Genomic DNA, 23,055 nt, shown 5'->3' with positions numbered 1-23,055 from the left:
GCCCGGCGCTACTTACGGCCAGCTCGTCGCAGCTGCTGGTACTGCTGCCGCTCTCCTCCTCGTCGGTGAGGCAGGGCTTGCGCTCCTCGCCCAGCGACTGGTAATACGCGGCCAGCAGCTGGTCCAGGCCGAGCTTCTTGCGGTGGGTCAGGTAGTGGCTCTTGCACTGGTGGTGGCTCTTGCCGGCGACCACCTCGGCCACCTTGACCCAGTTGGTGCCGTGCTCGCGCAGCGCCTTGGTCAGCTGGTCCAGCTCTTCGTCCGTCCACGGACGGCCGGCGGCGTCGGCCTCCTCGCCCGGCTCGCCGCTCGCGCCGGTCAGATACGGCGTCATGCTCCTCGAGATCCGGTTGAAGCACGCCGTGCAGCACTTGGTGTCGTGGCTCGGGATCTCTGCGGGGCAGAACGGGCGAGCGTCAGAGGGGACCATCCGCGGAGCTGCGGGGCCGCTCGACGACCACTTACGGAACTCCTGCGCGATGATCTCGCGGGCCTTGGGGGTCAGCTCGCTCCACTTGGGCGGCAGCCAGCGCAACCGCTTCAACCTCGCCTTGGCGGTGCCGAGGTTCGGGCAGCCGGGCAGCGGGCAGGTGACGTAGCGCCCGCGCACCGACTTGCAGCGGCAGGTGTTGCAGACCCGCGCGCCCAGGCCCACTTGCTCCTCCGACAGGCCGTACTGCGAAGCCTGGCTGCGCGACAGTGGTCTGCTCTGGTTGCCCGCCTCCACTATCGTCTGGCAGATCGCGCACGGATGCGGTCCCAGCTGTCGCCCGCTCAGCTCTGAAACCGAGCCAATTTCGTTCGCAGCTCAAATCAGCGCGTCTCTTCTTAGCCCCTCTTTCTCTTTTTCTGCTTTGCGTTTTTTCTTTGTTATTTCCGTGGTCTTCGATCGTCGAGCGATCGGCCTAGTGAATATTTCGAACAGAATCAGCGAAATGTCAATAGCAAAGGAAATCGGTCCAATTGACAACTCTGGCTTGTCTGTCGCTCGCGGACGGCACTCGAACAGTCGGCCTACAATCAATCGCCGCGGACGCAACGAAAACACCCCGGCGCTCCGATGTACATCCGCTCGCGATGAGGGGGGGGGGGGGGGGGCGGAAAAGCAAACACGCGCGGCAGCGGACAAAAAGAGAAAAGCGCGCGACGTGAAATCATATAAAGGCCGATCGCATCGCTCGCAATCGCAATATCCGAAGCCGCGCGCTGCATAATCGCGCGCGTCTCTCCGGCTCTCCTTTTTTCCTTTTTTTTCTCCCCTTTTCCGGCCCTTGCGCGACGTAATCGCAGTGATCGAGCGGATTCGGCGAATCGCTCGGCAGCCGATTGATATTTGCCCAGCTTTCAAATTAGCCGTGAAGAAAATTCACGGGGCAGGCGGCTGTTTGAGGGGGCTGAATAATTAGCCGCGCGAGCCAACTAATTACGAATTGCCAATTAAAAACTTGGCCGTGGACTCGCGCGCGCGGGCGCTGTTTGTTCAAAGGCCGAGTACGCGCGCGCGAAATGTGCCAAATTGGCTGGTTTTCGCGGCGCGTAATTCGATCGCGGCGAGTCAGCTAATTAACGGGCGTCGGTGCCGAGCAGCGAGCGATTTTCCGAGATACACGTGTCGCGGCTGGGATCGGACGCCCGTCGTTTTTCGTCAACGTCGGGCACGCTCGCGGGCGCCCGAGAGGCCAGTCCCGCGGTCTTGCCTGCCCTCGGCGCCGCGCTTATTAACGCCATTGTGCTTCCTCGAGATGTCTGATCAAACATTCACGGGCTGCGCCATTGTTCCCTCTAATTAGCGGCTATTTGCCTGCGCGCCGGAATCATCGTCGCGGCCCAGAGAGCTCGCGAGAGAGGATCATCAAAGCGCAGCGCACGATGACTCGCCGAGGCTAGAGTGCACGGTTAATTTCGCTTCGCGTCTCCCGCTCTTTCTCTCTCTTTCTCTCTCTCTCTCTCTCTCTCTCTCTCTCTCTCTCTCTCTCTCTCTCTCTCTTTGAGCTTGTCTTTTTCCTCGTGCGGCGCATTATTCATTCAGGGTAATTATCAGCCAGATCGAAGAGCAGCGCCGGCTCTTATTTACCCCCTTTCTTTCAAAGGGAATCGTCGATGGGCCACGCGCTCCCGCGTAATCCTTCGCAGATTACGACGGCGATTCGATTACGAGAGCGGTGGTGGTGGTGGTGGCGGCGGCGGCGGCGACGGCGGCGACGGCGGCAGCCTAGGTTCCTCTGGCGAATCGCCGCGCGCGATTTCCAATTCACCGAGAGCGAGCTGCGTTGATACGAAAAATTGCTTGTTTCGCGCAAACACGCGAGATGCCCTTGGGCCTGATGTACGCATTCATGTATTTATGAGATTTGCGGCGCTCGCTCGCTCGCTCGCTCGCTCGCTTGCTCGCTCGGCTCTCGGCAAAAATGATTAAAAGCAAACACAGCGGGAAAGAGAGCGAGCGCGAGCAAAATGTACACACGTGTGAGTGCTATTGAAAGACCTCGGGTCTCCTCTGCCTCGGCGGGGATCTTTTGCGCTCGCCAAGTTTAACCGCTGTACCAAGGCGGCGGACGCGCTCCCGAGGCGTCGTCCCGTCGCGGACTCGCACTCCGCCCAGGCGCAAAGTCGTTAGCGCGAGTATGGTCGAGCGCGACGACGAATCGTCGGTCTGAGCTAATTGAAATTTCACTAGAGCTCAAAGACGGCCGGCGCGCTTGACCGAAGGGGCTGCTGCGAATTGGCCGTGGAGTGAAGCACCCCCCCCCCTCCCCCCCCCCCCCCCCCCCCCCGCCGCCCTCATCCCGTGCTCCTCCATCCCCGCCCGTCGCCAAGCTCGCTGTCCTAATTGACAGATGTTGTTTGCTCCTCATAATGTGCACCCCTTTTCGTTTTCGCTGGCTCTCGCGCTTTTGTGTATTTGCCATTCATTACAGCTGATTGATTAATTTGTCCTCGGCGTCCGGCCGGTGTGTCTATACGGGCCGGCGTCTAGAAAAAGATACGCGGCCGCTGTTTTTCTTTCCTGCAATTTGCAGAATTGCTAATTATTCATTTAGCGGGACACTAAAATGAAAAGGCCAATTACGCGCGCGCGCAAATTGAAAGGCCGAATTTTATGAGCGTTAATTACCGGCCGGGGGAGGGAGGCAGGGGCAAATTTTTGCATTTCAACTTGGACGAGAGAAAGAGGCGCTGACTAAAGCTCGCGTATTATTACGCTTTGGCAACAAGAAATTCGCAGCGCGTGAATTATTCAATTCTCATAAAGTTTCGGGAAACAGAGGAGAAAGAGAGAGAAAGCGAAGTCGCGGGCAATTAACGAGCTCGAAAAAAGCGGAGCCTCTGTAGGTATTAACGATAGCATTAACGAATGCTCCTTGCGGCTGGCGCAGCTCGCGTAATCCTCTGGCAGCAGCGCGAACCCGCTCGTACGTAATCCGCTATTTGCTGAGCGAGCTGGCTGGCTGTCTGCCTCTCTCTCTCTCTCTCTCTCTCTCTCTCTCTCTCTCTCTCTCTCTCGGAGTGCCATTAATTGGGATTAAGTAAATCAAGACGCTAATTAGCTCGTCCGCCTGACGAGCGAGCGCCAGAGAGAGTTTAGCTCTCTCTCTCTCTTTCTCTCGCTTTACCTTCATTTAATTTTGCGCGCCAATTTGCTCCGGTTTGTGCACACACCCCCGCCGACGCGCGGCCAGGCTATTTCGCGCACCTGCCGATGCGCTCGCAGTCGAAATCTCATAACGGAATCGCGCGCGCCGCGAACAAGCGATTCGCCACGGTCTGTAATTGGCAAGAAGAAAGAAAGAACGAGAGGACGAAAACGAAAAAGAAGAACCGAGAAAAAAAGCCACGGGATCTCGCGGTGCTTGCGCAAACACTGTCTGGCGATATTAGCGGCGCGCGCTGGGAAAATACCTCGAGGGCTCGCTACGGCGAGGCGAGCGAGACCCGTCGCTCGATCTTGATGTGCACTTTCTTCCGCTCTGATTTGATCGCGCTGCTGTACGCCGCCAATTATCGAGAGAGCGAGCGATGAATTATTCCGGGGGCGCGCAGCCGAGCTTTTTCTCTCCCCGAGGTGCCGGGCGCTGCGGCGGCCGTCGCGCCGCCAAATAGCTCCGAGGACGTCTCGCGGCGCTGCGTAAACCAACCAACCAACCAACCAACCAACCAACCAACCAACCAACCAACCAACCAACCAACCAACCAACCTCCTCCTCCTCCTCCTCCTGCTACTCCGCCGCCGGATGAAACGCTCTCTCTCCACTCTGCCGGATGGCGACGGCCGACGGCGATCTCGTTCGACCGATGGCGCGCGGATTTAATTGGCCCGCGTCGGCGGAGCCGAGCAAGAAGCGCGTCGACGCGCGGCCGCTAGCCGCCGCAAAAACCTCGCTGAAAAGGCAAAGCCAGCGGGGGTGGCGCGGATGCGGCGGACGAGTCTCCGAGGACTACACGAGTAGTCCTCGCCTCCGTCTCGCGCCAGGCGGTGGTGTGCGCGAACGCGGCCGGGGAGTACAATGGAGAGGGAGAGAGAGAGACAATCTCAAAGGGATCGAGCCCTTAAAGCGCGGCTTTAATACTGGATATACACGGAGAGCGGCAGCGCGCACGAGCGTAAAAGCGACGCCCCTCGGGAAATGCGCGTAATCGGCGTCGCTTTCTCGCGTTTGTTTATCATTGGCTGCCGCTTCCTCCACGCGCGTAACTGTCACGATCCCGCGCCGGATTTTCGTGCGGCCAAATTATGCGGAAACGTGCGCTCTCTCTCTCTCTCTCTCTCTATCGCTAATCCGACACACGCGCTCGCTCCTCCTGTCCATTGATTTGCGCCTGTGTCGGGTAATTCGCAAACGAGCTGCGTCCAGTCGGCCTTTGCTTAATTACCGCGCGCTCTCGCGCTGCTATATGGACAGGACGCCGTACGATTTTTTTTTTTCCTCTTTGCACGGCCCATTTGTTTGTTCATTTTTTCCCGCGGAAATTTATGCGCGCGCGCGCCACGGCTAATTGGATCGACGTCGGGGAGCTTTCTTTGCTCCTCGTTTTCGCGCCAGCAATTCGACGGAGTGATAACGCAACCAGCTCGGGCGGAACTTTTTAATTCTTCCTCGAAATCGAATCGCGGCCAGGCTTGTTTGCGCGCCCTCGGTGCGGTAGCGAGCGTGGCCACGCGACTCGCGACGGCGGCAAGGCAGCCCCGCGGAGAAAAGCTATCGGAGAGCCGGCTGTTTCGCGAGCGCGTTGAATGGAGCCACCGAATGAAACGAACGGAAAAACAAAAAAGCACGGAAGAAGAGGAGGAAGGACGAGGAGAGACTTTGTTCCCATTGATTTGGCCAGGCGAAATCCGGAGCGGAGAGCTGCACTCGGGCAATTAGGCAAAACTGGGCTACCGACAAAGGAGCCCGTCGCCGCGTCTGGTGGTGCGCGCTCCTTCGGTCGCGCGCGCGCGAGCGAACGACCAGCGGCAACGGCAGCCCCGTCCCCGGGGAGATCGGCAATTGGCAATTGTCGGGAAGCGCGGCCAATGTGCCGCCCCGAGGGGCGGTTCCAGCAGCCGCGCGCTTGCCCGCACCCCGCGCCGCGGCTGCGTGGGCTGCAGGTGGCGGTGGTGGGGCGCGCGCGCGAGCGGCCGCTCGCTGCTGCAAGTCCGGCGTTCAAATCTCGGCTGTCGGCTGAGCGCCTCAGTCGCGCGCGGCACGCGACACCCGCTGCACGCGCCGCCGCCGCCCACGCCGAGGACATGTACGGCCTGTACAGAGCGTGGTTCGGCGCCGCGGAGGAGAGCTACCCGCTCCGGCTGTCGCCGCCCGACACCGTGGTCAGGGTGGGCCAGGACGGCGAGTTCCACTTCGTGGCGCACCGGGCTGTGCTGGCGGCCCACAGCGGCTACCTGAAGGCCCTGCTGGCGGGCGGCGCGGCCGGGGTCGCCGCCGGGGAGGCCGCGGGCGCGCGCGACGCGTCCTCCGCGCCGCTCATCGCCTCCGTCAGCGTGCCCACGTCCATCGGTGACTAGCGCCCGCGGCCCTGGCCGCCGCCGTTGCCGCCGCCGCCGCCGCTCACCCGCTCTTTCTGCCGGCAGGCGGCGAGGCCTTCGGACCGCTGCTGCACTACATGTACACGGGCCGGCTGGAGGTCACGCTCGACAACATCTACGCGGTGCTGCTGGCCACGCACTTGCTGCACATGCCCGGCGCCCTGGAGCAGTGCCGCGCGGCGCTGCTCAGGCTGCGGGCGCCGCCGGCGGTGCCGACGCCGGTGGGCGGCGGCGCGACCACCACCGCGAGCCCGGCCCCGAGCGTGCTGCGCCCGGTGCCCAACCGCCTCCTCGGGCCGGCGTTCTGCTGGCCGCAGGGCGGCGCCGCCGCCCCCCTGTACGCGCCCGGGCATCTCGACCTGCCGCACCTGCCGGCGCTGCCGCTGCCGCACGTGCAGCTGCCCGCCGCCCTCGCCCACAAGGCCACGTCTTACGGGTGAGTCGCGGCTGCCACTGCGCGCCCGCCTCCGCCTGCCTCATCGCGCTCCTCGTCTTGCAGCGGGAACGAGCCGTCGGTGTCGCCTGTCTCGAGCGCCTCGCCGCCGGCCCCGGCGCGTTCGCCCTCGGCAAGCCCCGAACTCGTGGTCGTCTCCTCGGCGAGTCCGGCGGCGCAGCTCGCCGTCGACGACGAGCGGGCGAGCGCGCCGGCCGGCAGTGAGCGCATCTCCGTCAGCGACGCCGGCTCCGAGCACCAGCCCCAGCCTCGGCGCCAGCAGCAGCCGCAGCCGCAGTCGAAGGGCAGACGCAGCTCGCGTCCGGGCCGCGACAGGTCCTCCAACGCGTCTTCCTCGCCGCCGGCCGCCACCGGCTTGCAGCAGACTGCCGGAGTGATCTACGATGTCGCCTGCTGCGACGGCCCGGTGCGCTTTCACCGCGTGCTCAACGAGAACTACGCGCCATCATCGGATCCGCAGGTAACGATCGCGCCGCGAGACGCGCCGACCAACCGAGCGTTATTCCTCCGCGACTTGTTTTTTGCTAAGCCGCCAGCCGCTCCGACGCAACATCAACAGCAACAGACACCGCAAGAGCAACAACAACAACAACAACAACAACAACAACAACAACAACAACAACAACAACAACAACAACAACAACAACAACAACAACAACAACAACAACAACAACAACAACAACAGCAGCAGCAGCAGCAGCGAGTGCCGAGTCCGCAGTGCAACGGACGCGCGTGCCGGGAGAACGACGAGAACGTGCACCGCGTGCCGCCCGCCTCGCAGCGAGTCCTCGCTCAACCGCTGCCGGCCATCATGAGCGGCGGCGATTCGGAGAACCGCAGCTACACGTGCAGCTACTGCAAGCACACCTTCAAGTCGCAGAACTGCTATCGCAAGCACGCGCGACGCCACCTGCTGCCGACCGACGGCAGCGGCGGCAACGAGGAGCGTCGGACGCCGCAGCCGAGCGAGGGCAAGAAGCGCGAGGTGCGCCTGCTCGACCTCAACGTGCAGTACTATCCGTGCAAGATCTGCGGCAGCAAGTTCCCCAGCTACTACTTTGTGCACAAGCACAGGAAGCTTCACCACCCCAACGTCGACGAGCCGGCGACGCAAGGCAGCGTCGGCGGCGAGCAGCACAAGCAGCAGCCGAGCACCAGCGAGAACGTCCAGCAGCAGCAACAGCAGCAGCAGGCCGCATGAACTTTTCGACCCTGGGCGCCCGGGGGTCTTTCTAAGTGATGCGCGATCGTTATAGTTTAGTCGAAACACTCTCATACATATCAAAGTGACGTTGAGTCGGCGATCCGCGTGAGGCATTATAATTTCTGTAGCGGCAAACTCATTCTCCTCATCGTGTGTAAAAAAAAACAAAAATCCGTTAGCCATGCACTGTAAATATCGTATCCCCACGATTGTCTGTTAATAAACGAATTACCATATATTGCGTTGTTATTTATTTTTGACGGACAGTGATCTATATTATTACGTTTTCCCGAATACATCCACTCGCTCGCGCGCATTTCCATTTTGATTGAAGTGACTTGGGAATCGATTTCGAAGCGCCGTCATTATTATCATGATTGTTATTATTTCAAATTCAATACGTTTGTCTCGCCGGAAAATCATTCGCGATTGTCGCACACGCGTTTTCATTGCGATTAATCAAACAATGGATAGCTTTTGTTAAATATGAAACGAGTGGCAATTACTGAGAAATAATTGCCGTCAAAGGTTTCGCTCGTTCGACCTCTCACTCCGACACTCCCTCTCTCTCTCTCTCTCTTTTACATGGTAGGCGCGAGTCGATGACCGTGTAATTTATCAATTGCACCCTGAAGCTCCACGCATTGACTGCGCGCAAGCCTTTTGAAATTGCGTCGGGCCAGCGATTTCGTAATTGTTTCGATGGGGCGGTATTTGCTTAGTCGCTGGGCTCCGCGAGCGCGCGTGATTGATTCATTCGTCGCATGCTGCATCGGCGATCCGTCAAATTTAATTTTTATTGGGTCACTCATGAATGTACACATATACATGTACACATTACGCATCTACCAATTAATTTATTGTTACTGCCGCTGCGTGCCACGACTTTTTGCACTCCAACAATCTTTTCAACTAATCAAATGACATTTCCACGAGTATTTAGACACAAATTTCGCCGAATAATATTCTATCCGGCTGTACTAAAAAAGGAGAGAGACGTCGGATACGCGATATTATAATTTACAATTGAAAATAAAACAAAGACTCACCCAGTGCGTCCATGGCTTGCGACTCCTCGTCACTGGTCTCCATGGGCGTCGAATGATTTTCCTTCTTCTTGTCTTTCGATCTGCTGGACGAGCCGGCGCCGGTGCCAGTGCTCTTTTTCTTATCTTTTTGTTGCTGCTGCGGCTGTTGCTCGTGCTGCAACGTGGTGGTGTTGTTGGTCGCTGTACTCGTATTAGACGACGAAGACAGTGTTCCTTTGCCGTCGGCCCTGCGAATCAAACGCGGCAACGTCATCGAGGATTCTACGGGCCGAATTCCGACGAGCACGCATATTCCCGCGAAGCCCTCTGCACGTCTCGCTCATCCGGCTATTCGAGTCGATGAAATCCGCGAACTCAACTCAATTAAGATGATGAACATCGGTCGGATGCCCAGCCAAACATTGTCCGCTAACCAATAACCATTGATTAGCATTGCAATTTGCTAATGACGAATATCTGGCCCTTCTCTCTCATCCTCTTGCTCTCGGTGGACCAGGGGAGGGCGAGGAGTCTAGTCCCCGGCGAGCGTTAAACTAATATATCCAGCGCGGAGTGAGGTCGACGGTATAAAATAAAATTTTGCATTTGGTCGTTAAAATTCACCCGTTAAGTGGATATGCGCGAGCTCGCGGCAGGGGGATAGACTAGAGCCGCTGATCCAATTCGACAGAGAACGAGGGGGAGGGCTTCGCTCTCTTCCTATTGTTTGCTCATAAAATCTCTTCCAGTTGTTGCCCGCACGCGCCAACGTCATCCAATCAGACTAAAGTTTCGAGAATTAATTGAAACGAGTGAACGATCCGATTGCAGTATCAACTTGCCTAATTTTAACCAATTACATAGTTTTTTCTTTATTGGAAATTAAAGAAAGAGGGGTACTCACTTGTCTCGGATGACCATAGTTTCCGAGCTGGACATTGACTCTTCCTTAATGTCTTTGGGGAGTATCGAGTCCTTGGGTTCCTGCTTGACTTCCTTGTTTTCTTTGTTGGCCTCGCGGGCCTCTTTAGCTTGTGCCGCTGCCGACGTGGAAGTCGTGGTGAGTACGCTCGTCGTACTTGCCGACGCGCTGCTACTCGGGACGGATGCTGCTGCTGCTGCTGCTGCTAGTGTGGAAGCCGTGGATACCGGTGCCGACGTTATCGTCGTTGTCGTCGTTGCCGTCGTCGTAGTCGAGACGGCCTCAGAGCTGTTCAGGGCAGCGCTATTGCTACTGTTACTCGTGGCCGTTGCGGCGGAAGTCGTTGCAGAGGAGGACACGGAGGTGGCGGTGGAGGAGGAAGAAGTCGATGCGGAACTCGTCGTGGTAGTCGAAGAGGAGGTGACTGCCGTCGCCGGCGTCGCGTTCGACGTCGACGCCGAGGCACTGCTGCTCTGCGAATACTCCTGCGTTTTCTGTTGCTGCTCACGCTGCAGCCTCGTCGTCACGCCCGGCGTTAATAAATCTATTGGGCCGCCGATCGTGGCGTTACTATGATTTACCTGTGGTAGAAGCAAATTCAAAATGAGTGCTTAGTCAGAAAGGCATACGATCGGGTATCGAAGAAGACTACGTACCTTAGTGTTAGGATTGTTTCGAGAACTACGAGTACGCCTCGACTTGCGCAGCAGCTGCTTATAATTCTCGGCTTTCTTGGTGAGGTAGTAGTGTTGCACGCAGTCCTGTGCGGATTTTTGCTCGAACGCCTGGGCGATCAAACCGAAGTTCTTGGGGTGCTGGAGATACTTCTCCTTGAACATTTCGTGCTCGGTGGCGCTCCACACGTTTATCAGCTTTCTTTCGCTGTGCAATGCCTCCAACTCGTCGGGCCGCAGTAGCCCATTGTTATTTTGAAATGCAATTTTCCGCTGCTTTTGTTCCAGCAGCAGCGGCGGGATCACAGCGTATGAACGCATTTTCTTCTCCTCCATCTGTAATGCATACCAGTGAACGCTCGTACATTCTTTCCACGTCAGCTTTCGAGCTGCTTTGTTCGACTGATTTATTTCTGTTTTTTTTTTCTCGCTCACTCTCGATATACATCTAAATAAACATTGTACAACAGTTTTCGACGCGTGTCAAACGAGCATGAAAGAGAAAAAGTGTCTACTGTCGCTTATTTGTTTATAATACTCTTTGTTTGTACGGACAACCAAAAGTCTATGACATTTGAACAACAACTAACTTTCGAGTGTTTTTGTACAATAAAGGTAGAGAAAAGCATGGTAACATTACTAACCTGACGGGCTTTTATAGCATTTTTTAACTCAGTCGACAACTCTTCCTGCGGAATAGCAATCAAAATAATCTTCCTGGAGGCATGTCTTTTCAAACTGATTTTCGCTTTTTTTCATTTTTTGTTTTTTTTTGCAAGCTTTCGACACTGAACACAGCGTCTATCGATCATTCTTTCTCAGGACTAACAAAAAGCCTACTAGGTTTCAAAATAGACAAAGAAAATAAAACATTAACAAGATTTAGCAATTTAAAGGACTTGTCTTCTCCATCCATTGGATCCGGCCATCACTTCTTGACCTGCACTCGGTTAGAACGGTTAGAGCTCGGGAAAATAAAGAGAAAACTCAATATCCCAAAACATTCCGCGAATACCGGCTAGTGAGCAGTTACCAGATACCGTTGCAGCAGGTACCGCACGTACCAACCAAGAAAATCAATATCCTGAACTATATACAAAGTCATGTGAATCGTTTTGAGAATTAAAAACAAACACAGTGGGACAATGAATATCAATGTGAAATTCATGATGCATGATTATGCAAGTGCATTATTAGAAAGAAATTTGCTGGTAATTGTAGTGTTAGGAAATAACAAAGTTCAATGATAGAATTATTTCAGTTCATTTTTTCAAGCTCGCAAAGAGTCGCGACAAGTGGCAGTGTAGGTTAATTGCATGAACAATTACAAAGCTTGTAAGCTCATTAATCACAGAATGACGAAAAAATGTTTGTGTGAGATTGAGAAAGTATTTTTCCGATCGAGGAAATGATGAATGGCTCTTGACTGTGCACCAGTGAAGATTACTTTGAGAACAACTGTTATGTGAGTTTGAGGATGAACATTATAATACAAGTGATCGTTCGACGAATCGAAACAATAATGAACGAAGAAGCGTTATGTCAAAGCGTTCGACAAATTGGTTACAAAGCACTCAACTATCAACACACTCTCAGCACGAGCATAGCACACTTTTCCATTGACTAACTCATATCACCTTTTCTCTTTCTCGACTCGAACTCATTCTCCATACGTGAAAAAAAAATTAATCCGCGCGACACGTAAAAAGCCACGAGTCTCACACAGATTGTAAAAAAAAACTTTAAAAAAGCCTAAAAACATAAACGTACCTCTTGCTCCTGCAAACCATCCATGATCTCTTCAAAGTCAGCTTCGCTTTTGACGCGACTGCCGACCCTGTTGAAGCGTTCCTTATCTTCGCGGTGCTTGCGCAACTCGGGGAAGATCTTTTCGAAGAATTCGCGGTTCTTGGCCTCCTTGGTTTTGCGTTTCTGCGTGGCTTCGAGCTTGTCGACCTTACGATGCCATTCCTGTACGAGTATCGCATATGTTTGCGACTGTTGGCGATGAAGAGTAGCCCGCTCCGAGTGTTCTTTACGTAACCTGGCCACAAGACGAGTCTTCATACATTGATGCCGCGTACGGTTCTCCTGGTACACCGTCGTGTCAGATGGCTGATTATACAGTGGCAATTTCACCTTCGGACCTAGCTTATCTAAAAGCTTGTGCGCCTCTTCCGCCTTTTTCTGAAAAATAAATAATAATGTTATTGATACTGCACACCTTCGATCTTCACTTAACTCGAACATGAGAATTACCCTGTTTTCAGCATAAATTTTCTGTACAAGGGTTTGATGCTTGGGTTGCGCAAAGACTTCGTCGATAGTCCGCTTGCAATCCAAGGGCTGATTGGTAACCTCCTCGAGCTCTCTAAGCTTTTTCTGGAGTTTGAAAATCTGCGACTCACGCTTGGCTATTTCCACGTCGATACTTGTGATTTGCTTCAGGATATCGTCTTTAGTAGTTTTGAATGCCTCTTCTTGCGGCTCTGGTAGAGTCGGCGAGATGGCTTCCGTTTGTGGCGTATACGCACCTGCTGGCGGCTGTAATTTACAAAATATTCTTTAGCTTATTGTTTATATTTGAGTGATGATCCGCCAATACTTCGATCTAAATTAAGAATTTGGGTTTGTGATTTATTGACAACGCGACGGTTTATTTTTGCGTTAGCGCCAATTGGCAGTTCTATTTAAGTACACAATAGCAGTGTACAATATGGATGTATTGTCTTAATGTATATTTGATGTAAGCATTCAATAATGAATTTCGTGATTGACAACAATAACTAGGTATTTAAAAATACAGTAGGATTTGGCGGTGCTCGATAAATATTGACACGATTCTTCTATCGAGCAAGATTATACCCAAGACGCATCCACCTACCCTTGTGTCTATCCTGAGCGGTTGCAGCTGCACGTGCTTCTGTTTGACGTGAGTGTCTTGCGTGCTAGCGATCCTGGGGCATTCGGGAGTCTGCTGCACCACCGTGGGCTGCTGCTGCGTACGCGGAGGCAGCTGCTGTGCGGGTTGACCCAGGCGAATTTTTTTGAAGGGCGGCGCTTCATGCTGCTGCTGTTGTTGTTGCTGCTGAATCTGAGCCATGTCGACAGGAGTCGGCCTGTACTCTTGGGGCTGCATCGCCAGAATGCCAGGAGCGCGACTTCGCGCCGCCGCGGCCGCGGCGGCGTGGGCCGCGTAGTCCGTGGGCGCGGTCGGCGATGCAGCCGGTGCTATCGAAGCTGGAGCTGGCAGCAGGGATATTCGCGGCCTCTCGCCGGCAACTCGCCCATACTCCACGTGCGAGGACGCCGGACTGCTGCTTACGCTTATCACAACTCGCTCGTTCACCTGTAATCGCAATCAACCAATTTAATTTTCTTCTCTTTTCCTCTTGTTCCATTCGTTTGCTCACTTGCTCGTTCGCTTAAAACTCAACTAGTTCAGCTTCGCCGAAAAATAGCAAGCTGCCGCTCGAATGATCGACGAGCACACTTACCTAACGCACATAAATTTGGCGCGTAAAACTTTTCGCGATATCGCTCGTTTTTCACTCTCGAATGTACAGAGGTTAAAACATTAACGTAAGCGCTCCAACGCACAGACCTAATTAAACGATGTATATTAAGCACGTTGGAAGTGCTTCTTTTTATTATGTTAAACAAAGGAAGCGACGACAAGAAAGATAGTGTCAAAGAGATTGCCGATAAAAAGTTGGTCTGCGAGGGCGAAGAGAAGAGCAAGCGGCCAAGACAATGCACTCACGTTAGGACTGACGTTGCGGTAAACCGTGTCCCTGGTGTAAGCCACGCTCGAAGCGGCGGCGGCGGCGGCGGCGGCGGCGGCAGCAGGAGACGGCTGCTGCTGCTGCCGACTGTTCGACTGCTGCTGTTGCTGCTGCTGTTGTTGCTGCTGCTGCTGTTGCTGCTGCTGCTGCTGCTGCTGCTGCTGCTGCTGCTGTTGCTGCTGCTGCTGCTGCTGCTGCTGCTGCGAGTTGGCGTTGGAGACGGGCGAGGCCGAATTTGGATTCGAGGAGGCGCCCAGCTGCGCCGCCGGCGACTGTGCCGCTTGGTGCGGATGCTGCGGTTGATGTAGGTAACGCGTGGCGTACGGATCGACAAAGCGCAGCGTGGGCGGCACCGGCACCACTGGCGGTGGCGGCGGCACCGTGATGTTCATGATGGTGATGTTGAGGCCGTTGGGATCGCCGGCCGCCTGCTGGAAGTCGAGCGATAAGTAAGGCTGGGAGCGAGAGCAGCGCAAGGCTTGGGACAGTACCGAGTGATCGCGGGAGGAGGGGAGCTGCGGCGCCGGGGACTGCTGAGCGGAGCCGGGTTGGAGTCCCGCCGGTGGCTGGCCAGGGCCGCCAGCCGGGCCACTGTTCATCGCCAACGGGGCCAACGGTGATAGGGAGGCGGCGGCTGCGGCGGCGGCTGCTGCTGCCTGGAACTGGGCCTGCAGGTGCGGGTAAAGCTGGGCGGAGTGGTGCTGCGGCTGCTGCGGCAGCGCGGAATGGTGGTGGTAGTAGGGGGACGGGTGGCGGGCCGGGGGCTGGTGGCCGGCGACGGGCTGCGGCTGGCGCGGCGGCGGCTGGAAGCTGCGCGCCGGCTGTTGCTGCTGCGCGGGCTGCGCACGGGGCTGGGGCTGCTGCGGCTGCTGGCCCGCCGCGCCGACCGGGGGCAGGCCCGCCTGGACGCTGCCAGCGCTGCCGCCGCCGACGCCGCCGCCGCCGGCCGACGACGAGCCAGTCGCCGCCGCGCCACTGGCGCCGCTGGCGCTGCCCTGCTGCTGCTGCTCGCCGTCCGACGAATGGCTCGCCGCCGCTGTCTCGCCGCCGGCGATGTGTCCGCTGCCGCCTCCGCCGCCACCGGCGCCGCCCTCGACCGTCCGCGGAGACAGCGCTTTGCGCGAGCTCGAACCGTAGCTCTGCTGGGGCCTGCAACAACAACACAACGTTCTTAGTAATCGCCGTCGAAGGCCAACGTTCTTTGCCTATTGTCGTACCGCGACGACCCGATAAACTTTCAGCTCCATTTCATCATTCGCGATATCCCGCCGCGCACTCAGCTGTCGCTCGATCGACTGCTGATGACGATGACGTTCGTTTTCTTTCTCCGAGAAACTGATATCGATATCGACTGCTCGCTGAGGGGTTGGGGGGGGGGGGGGGGGGTTACGATAACCGAACATTGAAATGGACCGAGCGCGATCGATATCCGCGTCGAGTGACCCCGACAAGTTCGACTCTCTCACCCTTTGTGCGAGCTGGTTATGTGCGTCTATTAAAGATTCCATTGCGGTGCCTGACGAGAAAACTCGTATCTTTGAAGAACTATTCTTATCTGTCGTAAAAAGTAGGCGCGTCAGAACGTGTCGATAGTTGGATAATATCGAAGACTATAAGTTAGTTGCCATAGTTAAATTTGCACTGTTTTAAATCTGCATAAAGAAAGGAAGGAGCACTCGAACGCTCAGAACGATGGTTGTTTATTATTCATCGAATCGCTCGACTCGAAAAGGCACTTATAAATACATTGTTACATAAAATAGTATTAAATGTAGTTCAACGTCGATCCTCTGCTTATGTCTGAATTAAGCTTGATCGATTGTAAAAGTGACACGACAAGGCGTTCCTGCACTTTGGCTGTGCCACGAATTGCGCGTTAAAAATTTTACTGTTCGAAATTGTTCATTTCTTTCGATTAGGAAACTTATGTATTCGTATCGATCGAGCAGAATAAAATAATTGCTTTATAAATACGCAAAAGAGAATTACTCAGTTGTTACCGATTGCTTAGTTGTTGTGATAAACGATAGCAACATATCGCGTCTAAAATGCCAATAGCTATTTGTAAAATTACCCACTAATATGTTCACGACGTAAGTAAATGTGTCAGCACGAAAGGCAGATTTTACAAATACTACCGCATTGTCTTTTTCATTTTTTACGTGTTTTCGAGTAAACACCAAGTACAAGAACGTCATTTAAAACGTCAGTTAACATGCAACGTTCATAACGGTTAACCGTGAACACCAAGTTACTTGAATTATTGAATTCAATCTGTTTATTACGTGTTATATTAGTAATAATTAGAGAAATAATTTTTTATTTGAAGTGAAAAATCCAATCCAAAAATCCGTAAATTTGGATCAGCTAGTAGTCATGTATACTATAACTTCAACGTAGACATAGCTACAGCTAACGAGAATATTTGGTTAAATGTGTGCCATCAATAATTATCGTTATGGATCGTTTAGATTATGTTGCATTAACTGAAAAAGCAAAGTGACGAGAGTTATTATAAAAATAGACAAGTCACTGCAAACCAGATCGAATTGTGAAAAAAGCTATCCTCTTCGAAATCAATAATGCGACTCGTCGCAAGCATAATCCAAAATAAAAGCACGTTGATAGCAGGGACCTATAGAGACCAAACGAAAATCGTCCTGGAGCAGACGTGCGCGCTAGCGGCGGTGAACTACATGTCTGAGCGTCTGAGCTCATGAACTCGGAATGACCATCGAGCAAAGGAAATGACTAGCATTGCCAGGTGCTCGTTCGTTTTGAAGATAGCATCTCGTCGATAGCAAGTAAATATGCTTATCTGGGAGTGCGAGAGAGACAGAGAGACAGAGAGACAGACAGACAGACAGACAGACAGACTGACAGACAGACAGACTGACTGACAGACAGACAGACAGACAGACAGACAGACAGACAGACAGACAGACAGAGAAAACGGAAAGACGCAAAGACGCTACGCTTAGTGACTTTCTGACGTTACGGTCGATGACCTGTTCTCTCACTGCAATACAGGTACTAGTTTGATAATTGATCACCGCTTAGAAACAGAAACAGAAACAAAGAGAGACCGATTGAGAGGGGGGATAAGGAGGAACAGAGAAAGCGAGAGAGAGAGAAGTGGGGCAAAGAATTCGCCTGCTGTTTACACCGGTAAACCTAAACATAACATTTTCATCCCACCCCGCATAACCGCGTTGTATTTTTGCGTTCATCCTGGTAACAGAGTGCCGTTGCCGAGTCAGCAGATGCATCAGCAGGACTGAGCGAGTGCGTTCTCCGTCGATCGCCTCTACAAGTCTTTTTCGTCATAAATGCACAAACACGTGCGCCAGCGATAGCATAACTCGCTCGAGCTAATGACTTCGAGAGAACACAAGCGCTACCTACTGCGATAATATGCGTACCCGCGTGTATGCCCCTATGTTAAATGAACGGCCAAAAAATTAAAAAAAAAAAGAAGGTGGAAAGAAAAGGCGCGAGCGATGCGATCGACATTGTTCTATTTTTAGACACACACACTCACACGAAGACGCGCGGACACACGCACTTCGCGATAGGTTAGTGTGTCTCGCAGATGTGTAATTGACGCGAGCCAGTAAGGAAAAGCTCTCACTCGCTCGATTATCACACGCGACAGACGAGGTTTTATCCCACGTCGTCGCCAGCGAAAATCAAGTCTCACGCTCTCTCGAAATTAACGTAATTTAATTTCATTTCGCGGCCGTAAACGGTGAGTTTTATTGCAGCGTGTGATACACGATTTTTCCGGTGTGCGAGTAGCAGCAGCAGCTACCGATCGTAAAAGCGAAAATTTTTCAATGCGCCCTCGTAACTTTTTACTACTGCTCCTAAGCTATTTCTGCCCGCGTCGATGCAACTGACTCTTCCATTCTTTCTCGCCTTCGCATCTGCCGATCTGCTTCTCGTTCGATCAAAAACAATTTCGGGCCGTTCGCAATAAAGATAACGATTCCAATTACGATAGAAATCAACACGAGACGAGGCCTTTATCAGAAAACATCGCGTTCGCGCGCGAATCTATCCATAATGAGTTTATGCCCAGTGGACAGAGAGAGAGAAAGAGAGAGAGAGAAAAAGAGAAAGAGAAAAAGAAAGAGAGAGAAAAAGAGAGAGAAAAAGAAAGAGAGAGAAGAGAGAGAGAGAGAGAGAGAGAGAGAGAGAGAGAGAGAGAGAGAGAGAGAGAGAGAGAGAGAAGAAAGCGAAAGAAAGAAGAGAGCGAAAAAGAAAGAGAAAACGGAAAACGAGCAGAAACTCACAAAGAAAATCAGAAATGATTGGGATGTATCGGGTAGCTAGGTTGAGTACAGACCCCGCCAGTTACGTAAAAGCCTTTACGCAAGCCGTCGGAACGAGCCACACTGACTTTGCACCCTTGCATCACAACCAAAGGGTGGTAAAAAGAGGGAGTAAGGGTACGCATGTACGTCGCGGCGTGTTGCACGCCCGCACTAGCGCCAAGTAAACAGCGAGGAGGAGCGCCCGACTAATTTCTCCCACTGGCACCAGTTTTCAAAGCAAAGGGGAAGATGCTCTCTCTCTCTCTTTCTCTCTCCGTCTGGTGGCTAGTTTTCCCGTGATAAGCTTGTCGATTCCCCCGATTTCGGAGTAAACGACGAGAACGCCACGTACGAGATCGCAAGGAAGAGAAAAAAACGAGGAAAATTGATGCGAGCATGCGGCGCCGCGTGGCACAAGGCGAAGACAGAACGAAGCAATGGCATCTTACTTGTCCATCGTCGGGACATAACCTCTTGCGCTACCTTCTTGCACTACTCTTCAACGAGGCGAATCTCCACTTCTCGGTACACATCAAGGCACTCGCAATTCTGCATCAACTAATTGGCACCGAATAACAAAAAGGCACTCTCTCGTGAATACAAGCACTCGCGACGGGGAACACGTTGACGTTTGAGGTTAGAATCGACAGGTAGCTGGTCGCCTCGGCTGCCTGCTCCCGCGAGCACAGCACGAGAAACCGGCGGATCATCGGGCGCATGCGCACTGTTACGAAAACGCGTGGCGCGTCAAGAGAGAGATGGCAATGGGTAGACTGTAGTAGGGGAATATATACGCTGCTTTTGGCTTTCTCGAACGCCTGACCTTTCGCGAGCGTAAGCGCGCTTGCAGACTATACACTATACGCCCGCTGTATACCGCTCTGAACGGCGGCTCTCGCTCGCTGGCTTCTTATTTCGCTAATTAAACTAGCCGAGGGACAGTTGCTGCCGCGTTTATTCCGGCGAATTAAAAGGTAATTTTGGATGCGCCCGAGCACGCCAACTTGAAATTGCGCTCGCGGCGTATAATTTAAGTTCGAGATCGAGTTAATTTCGGCGCCGCGCGACCTACATATCGGGCCCCCCCGTGCATATTAAAAAACTCTGTCAATCGATCGCGCGCATGCAACGGCGAACGTCGGCCAGAGGCGAACACGCGAGAAAAGTCGGAGAGGCAGGAAACGCGGACGTTCGCGAGGAGTATATTAAAATCTCGTTAGTACGCACACAGGATGCAGTCACGCGCTGAAAAATCCGGCCATTGCGCGCGTTTTGTTGCCACTCGCGGATAGATTTGCAGAGGTGCAATTACGATCTAGGCGTTCCTCGTCGCGAGGATCGACGGGAACCAGCGAGTTTGCCGCCTTGCTTCTTTCATACGCCTCTCGACATGCTCCAACGTTAAAAAAACTAATGGGATATTCCAAGAGCGCGGTGCTCACGGGTAATTCGAACGAACCACGGGGATCGACGTGGCAGGCGACGTGGAAAAAATTAATCATTCATCTGGCTCCGTCGCGAAGCGGCCTCGGTGTTCCGAGAAAAGCGCTTCTGATTCGAGTGATTCGCGAACGACGCATCCGAGTGACGAGTCGAAAACTAAAGTCTATATTTAGCTACGGCATCGGAAACACAACAGAGGCGTCGCGCGCGAGTTAGGATAATGAACTATCTATTGACCGCCGCGGTGACAGACCAATTCACGCGGCTTATCAGCGCAGGCCTTTGGAAACTCGGCTGCGCCTGACTCACGGCTCGTGCGCGACGCTCGAGATCCGAAAAGGCCACGCGCGCGCCGTACTGCGGTACACATTTTGGCATTTGTCTCACGGACGTGGGGTTCACAAACCCAGTCGTCGTACAGTCGGCCAATTTCCGCTTCTAAGCACGTAGCGCGCGCGCGCGGGACTCGTTCGATTTTTCCCGGCACGTGTCGGCTTGCATTTTCAAGCGAAATTTTTTAATGGGACGCGCATTGATTTTTCTTCTTCCCCCACCTCCTTCCTCTCCCGCTTCTCTGCCGTGAATAATAAACATCGATTCAACCGTCCGCACCTCGGGTCGTTCTCATTGATTTGAAAATAGCGTTGACACTTTGGCGCTCGACATAAATACGAGAGAGAGAGGGGGGGGGGGGGGGGGGGAGGGGGCAACTCATACACGTCGTCAGCGAGAGAGAAAGAGAGAGACGGATTCTCCCGCGCTATTCCTGCCACTGTTTATAAATAAATAAAGAATCCACACGGCCGACAGGCGGCAGAAGCCGGCGGCGGCGGCGGCGGCGGCGAAACCGTAAACCCGTGCCAGAAATATTATTGCGGCAGTTCAGCGTCCGGCTAACTCGGACTTGGCTTGGCAGCCATCTCGCTAGCGTGAAAAGCTTCGTCTTTCTGTTTTTTTTTCACACCAGTCATCTTGGGATACCTCTCCCTTACTCTCTGTCTCTCTATCTCGGAAGTGCCACAGACGTAGCTACTTCATTTCCAATTTTAAGCGTGTAGACGACGATCAGACGCCAGACTTTTGTAGTGCTGAGCTGCGCGATGCGCCACCGCGAATTACGTATTCTTTTCAACTGGCTCTTTTCCATGACGGCATTATGCATTCGCCACGTTCCATTCGCAGCGAGAGCAGCCTTTTGGCATTTTCAATCGTAAAAGTTGCCTTTCATTCGATCGGCGAAGCAGTGGTCGACCGATGACAACGACGACGAGCGTTAAAACTCGAGCTACAATCGCCCATTGACGCAAGCTTCTCGTACGCAGATTATGTGGGGCAACGTCTCTGTCGAGCAAGAGAAAGCAGCAAGTGTAAGTCTAGAAGCACCCCCATCGGCGGCGAACGAGGCTGCGACGGGGAGAGCACCAAAAAACCTCTGAGTTTTCAAGGACTTGCCCCCTTACATTACAGCTAGCCCCTTGAATTATCGACTCGACCAGCGGCGAGAGGGAGAGGGAGGGAGAGGGGGTGATGACGCGTGCATACGGCGGCTGCTCTCTCCGATTCTGGCCAGAGAGTGCCGAATGCGTAGTCCATGACCCTGACCGAGCTCCCGCTCTCTCTCTCTCTCTCTCTCTCTCGCTCTCTCTCTCTCTCTCTCTCTCTCTCGCTCTCTCGCTCTCTCTCTCTGTCAGGCTTAAAACGCGCGTTTTTCTTTTCCACGCTTCGAGAGGAATAATCATACGCTCCCCTGCCGCGGCCGGTTAATTACCGCGCGACGCGACGATCGATAACGCGCGACCGCGCTGCATTGTTCGTCCGCGCAGTGGGAACATCCTGCGCCACCTTAGACTAATTCAAGCGGACAATGGCGAAGAGTGCATAAGCCAGCTTCCGTTCCCTCATTACCACCAGTTTGTACGGCTCGCTGTACTTCTTTCTCGCTTCTGCCCTCGTTTTTTTTTCCAGCCTCTTACGCAACTTATTCCGCTTACTATCGGGTCCGAATGTGCCTCCGAGCTCGCGTTCCTGCGTGCACTCGCGCATGGACGACTTGCCTTCGACGCGTAAAAGTCCCGAGAACATTTTTAGCAACGTCGCGCTGCTCGTCATATTGCACCGTTCAGTTTCGAAGCGACGCGTTTCATTGCTTTCCACGCAGAAACAGATTTTTTTTCAAAGCCGCACTTTTCCTCATTTCGAAAAGTTTTTTTTTATCCAATCATTACATATAGAAGAGCGATTCGAGCATTTAAATACTAGAATTTTCAAAATTGTCAAAGCCTCGGTGAAATTGTTGCGCAATCATCAAAAGCACAGCATTTTCTAATGTTTTAAAATATTAACGAGGCTGTCTATTCATTTAAAATATTCAGAGCTGTGTACAGCAAGTTTTCTTATTTGTTATGACATGCACGCCCAAGATGTGCTAGGTTCTATGCCACTAGTTCTATGGCAAACTTGAATAAAAAAAATTAATATAGCTATCAATAAGACACGAATTACAATTACATCTTTATTCTTTCAATGTAAAAATATGCTTCGGTTTATCATTAAAGAGACATTAATATTAAGGGTTCAAATACTCAAGGCTAATTACTGCATGAATGAAAATGTTGAAATAGTTTAACGATTTTTTAAAATTTTTTCGAGCATTGCCCCGAAGTTTCAAATTGGTGCCTAATGAAGAAATGACGTCAGTGACTTTTTGAAAATCCTCGATATCCCCAGCAACAACCGCAACGTTATTCAAAATGAGCATGCGCCTCTAGCGAACTCCGGCGCATTCAACACAAACACAACTAACGCGTGAGCTACTGCACGATTGGCAATTTTTTTTCGTTTCGAAGCCTTCCTCCGCCCCCCCCCCGCCCCGCTGCCGACATTAATAAAATAGAGAGCGAGAGTCGCGCTCCGTGAAAAAATGCGAACGTGAGAGCTTCGTTTCAAATGCGTTTCGGCTGTCGAGGCATTATTTTTTGTCGTTACGTCGTGTGCGGATTAGTTTCCTGTAGCGTGGAAAAGAGAGAGAGAGGGGGGGGGGAGTAAACATGCTGTTGAGCGGAAGTAGACGCGGAGGGAAACTAGATCATCGCCAGGGATGCTATTCTCCTAAGTAGACTATAAGTCATGGTGTGATTTTTAAACCTCCGAGGACGAATCGCGCTCGGATATCGGTTTGTCATTTTTGGACGCACAGTTAGCGAC

At 53.1% G+C, this 23,055-nt stretch overlaps 1 protein-coding gene across 9 annotated transcripts in view; it reads right to left on the bottom strand.

The window, feature by feature from the left end:
- Window positions 1–19,107, bottom strand: part of LOC131673220 (nuclear receptor corepressor 1-like) — a 28,088-nt gene extending 8,981 nt beyond the window's left edge. For 6 of the 9 annotated variants that reach the window (XM_058951046.1, XM_058951048.1, XM_058951049.1 and 3 more), the window contains exons 1-11: window positions 18,858–19,107; window positions 14,071–15,241; window positions 13,192–13,656; window positions 12,567–12,851; window positions 12,078–12,494; window positions 10,952–10,996; window positions 10,290–10,643; window positions 9,616–10,214; window positions 8,733–8,959; window positions 466–780; window positions 17–393 (exon numbers count right to left, since the gene is read on the bottom strand). In XM_058951046.1, the coding sequence (XP_058807029.1) occupies window positions 17–393; window positions 466–780; window positions 8,733–8,959; window positions 9,616–10,214; window positions 10,290–10,643; window positions 10,952–10,996; window positions 12,078–12,494; window positions 12,567–12,851; window positions 13,192–13,656; window positions 14,071–15,241; window positions 18,858–18,865 (4,263 nt within the window). In that variant the 5' untranslated portion in view covers window positions 18,866–19,107. The remainder of the gene's footprint in view (window positions 1–16; window positions 394–465; window positions 781–8,732; window positions 8,960–9,615; window positions 10,215–10,289; window positions 10,644–10,951; window positions 10,997–12,077; window positions 12,495–12,566; window positions 12,852–13,191; window positions 13,657–14,070; window positions 15,242–18,857) is intronic. The other 3 variants (XM_058951051.1, XM_058951053.1, XM_058951050.1) reach the window with 3 other exon arrangements.
- Between the last annotated feature and the right edge of the window lie 3,948 nt (window positions 19,108–23,055).

This window comes from Phymastichus coffea, unplaced genomic scaffold, assembly GCF_024137745.1.
Source record: "Phymastichus coffea isolate CEN01 unplaced genomic scaffold, Cenicafe_Pcof_1.1 PCOF00170, whole genome shotgun sequence".
Taxonomy (NCBI): Eukaryota; Metazoa; Arthropoda; class Insecta; order Hymenoptera; family Eulophidae; genus Phymastichus; species Phymastichus coffea.
The sequence above is the reverse complement of the archived record's forward strand: the minus strand, read 5'-3'. Positions and strand labels throughout refer to the sequence as shown.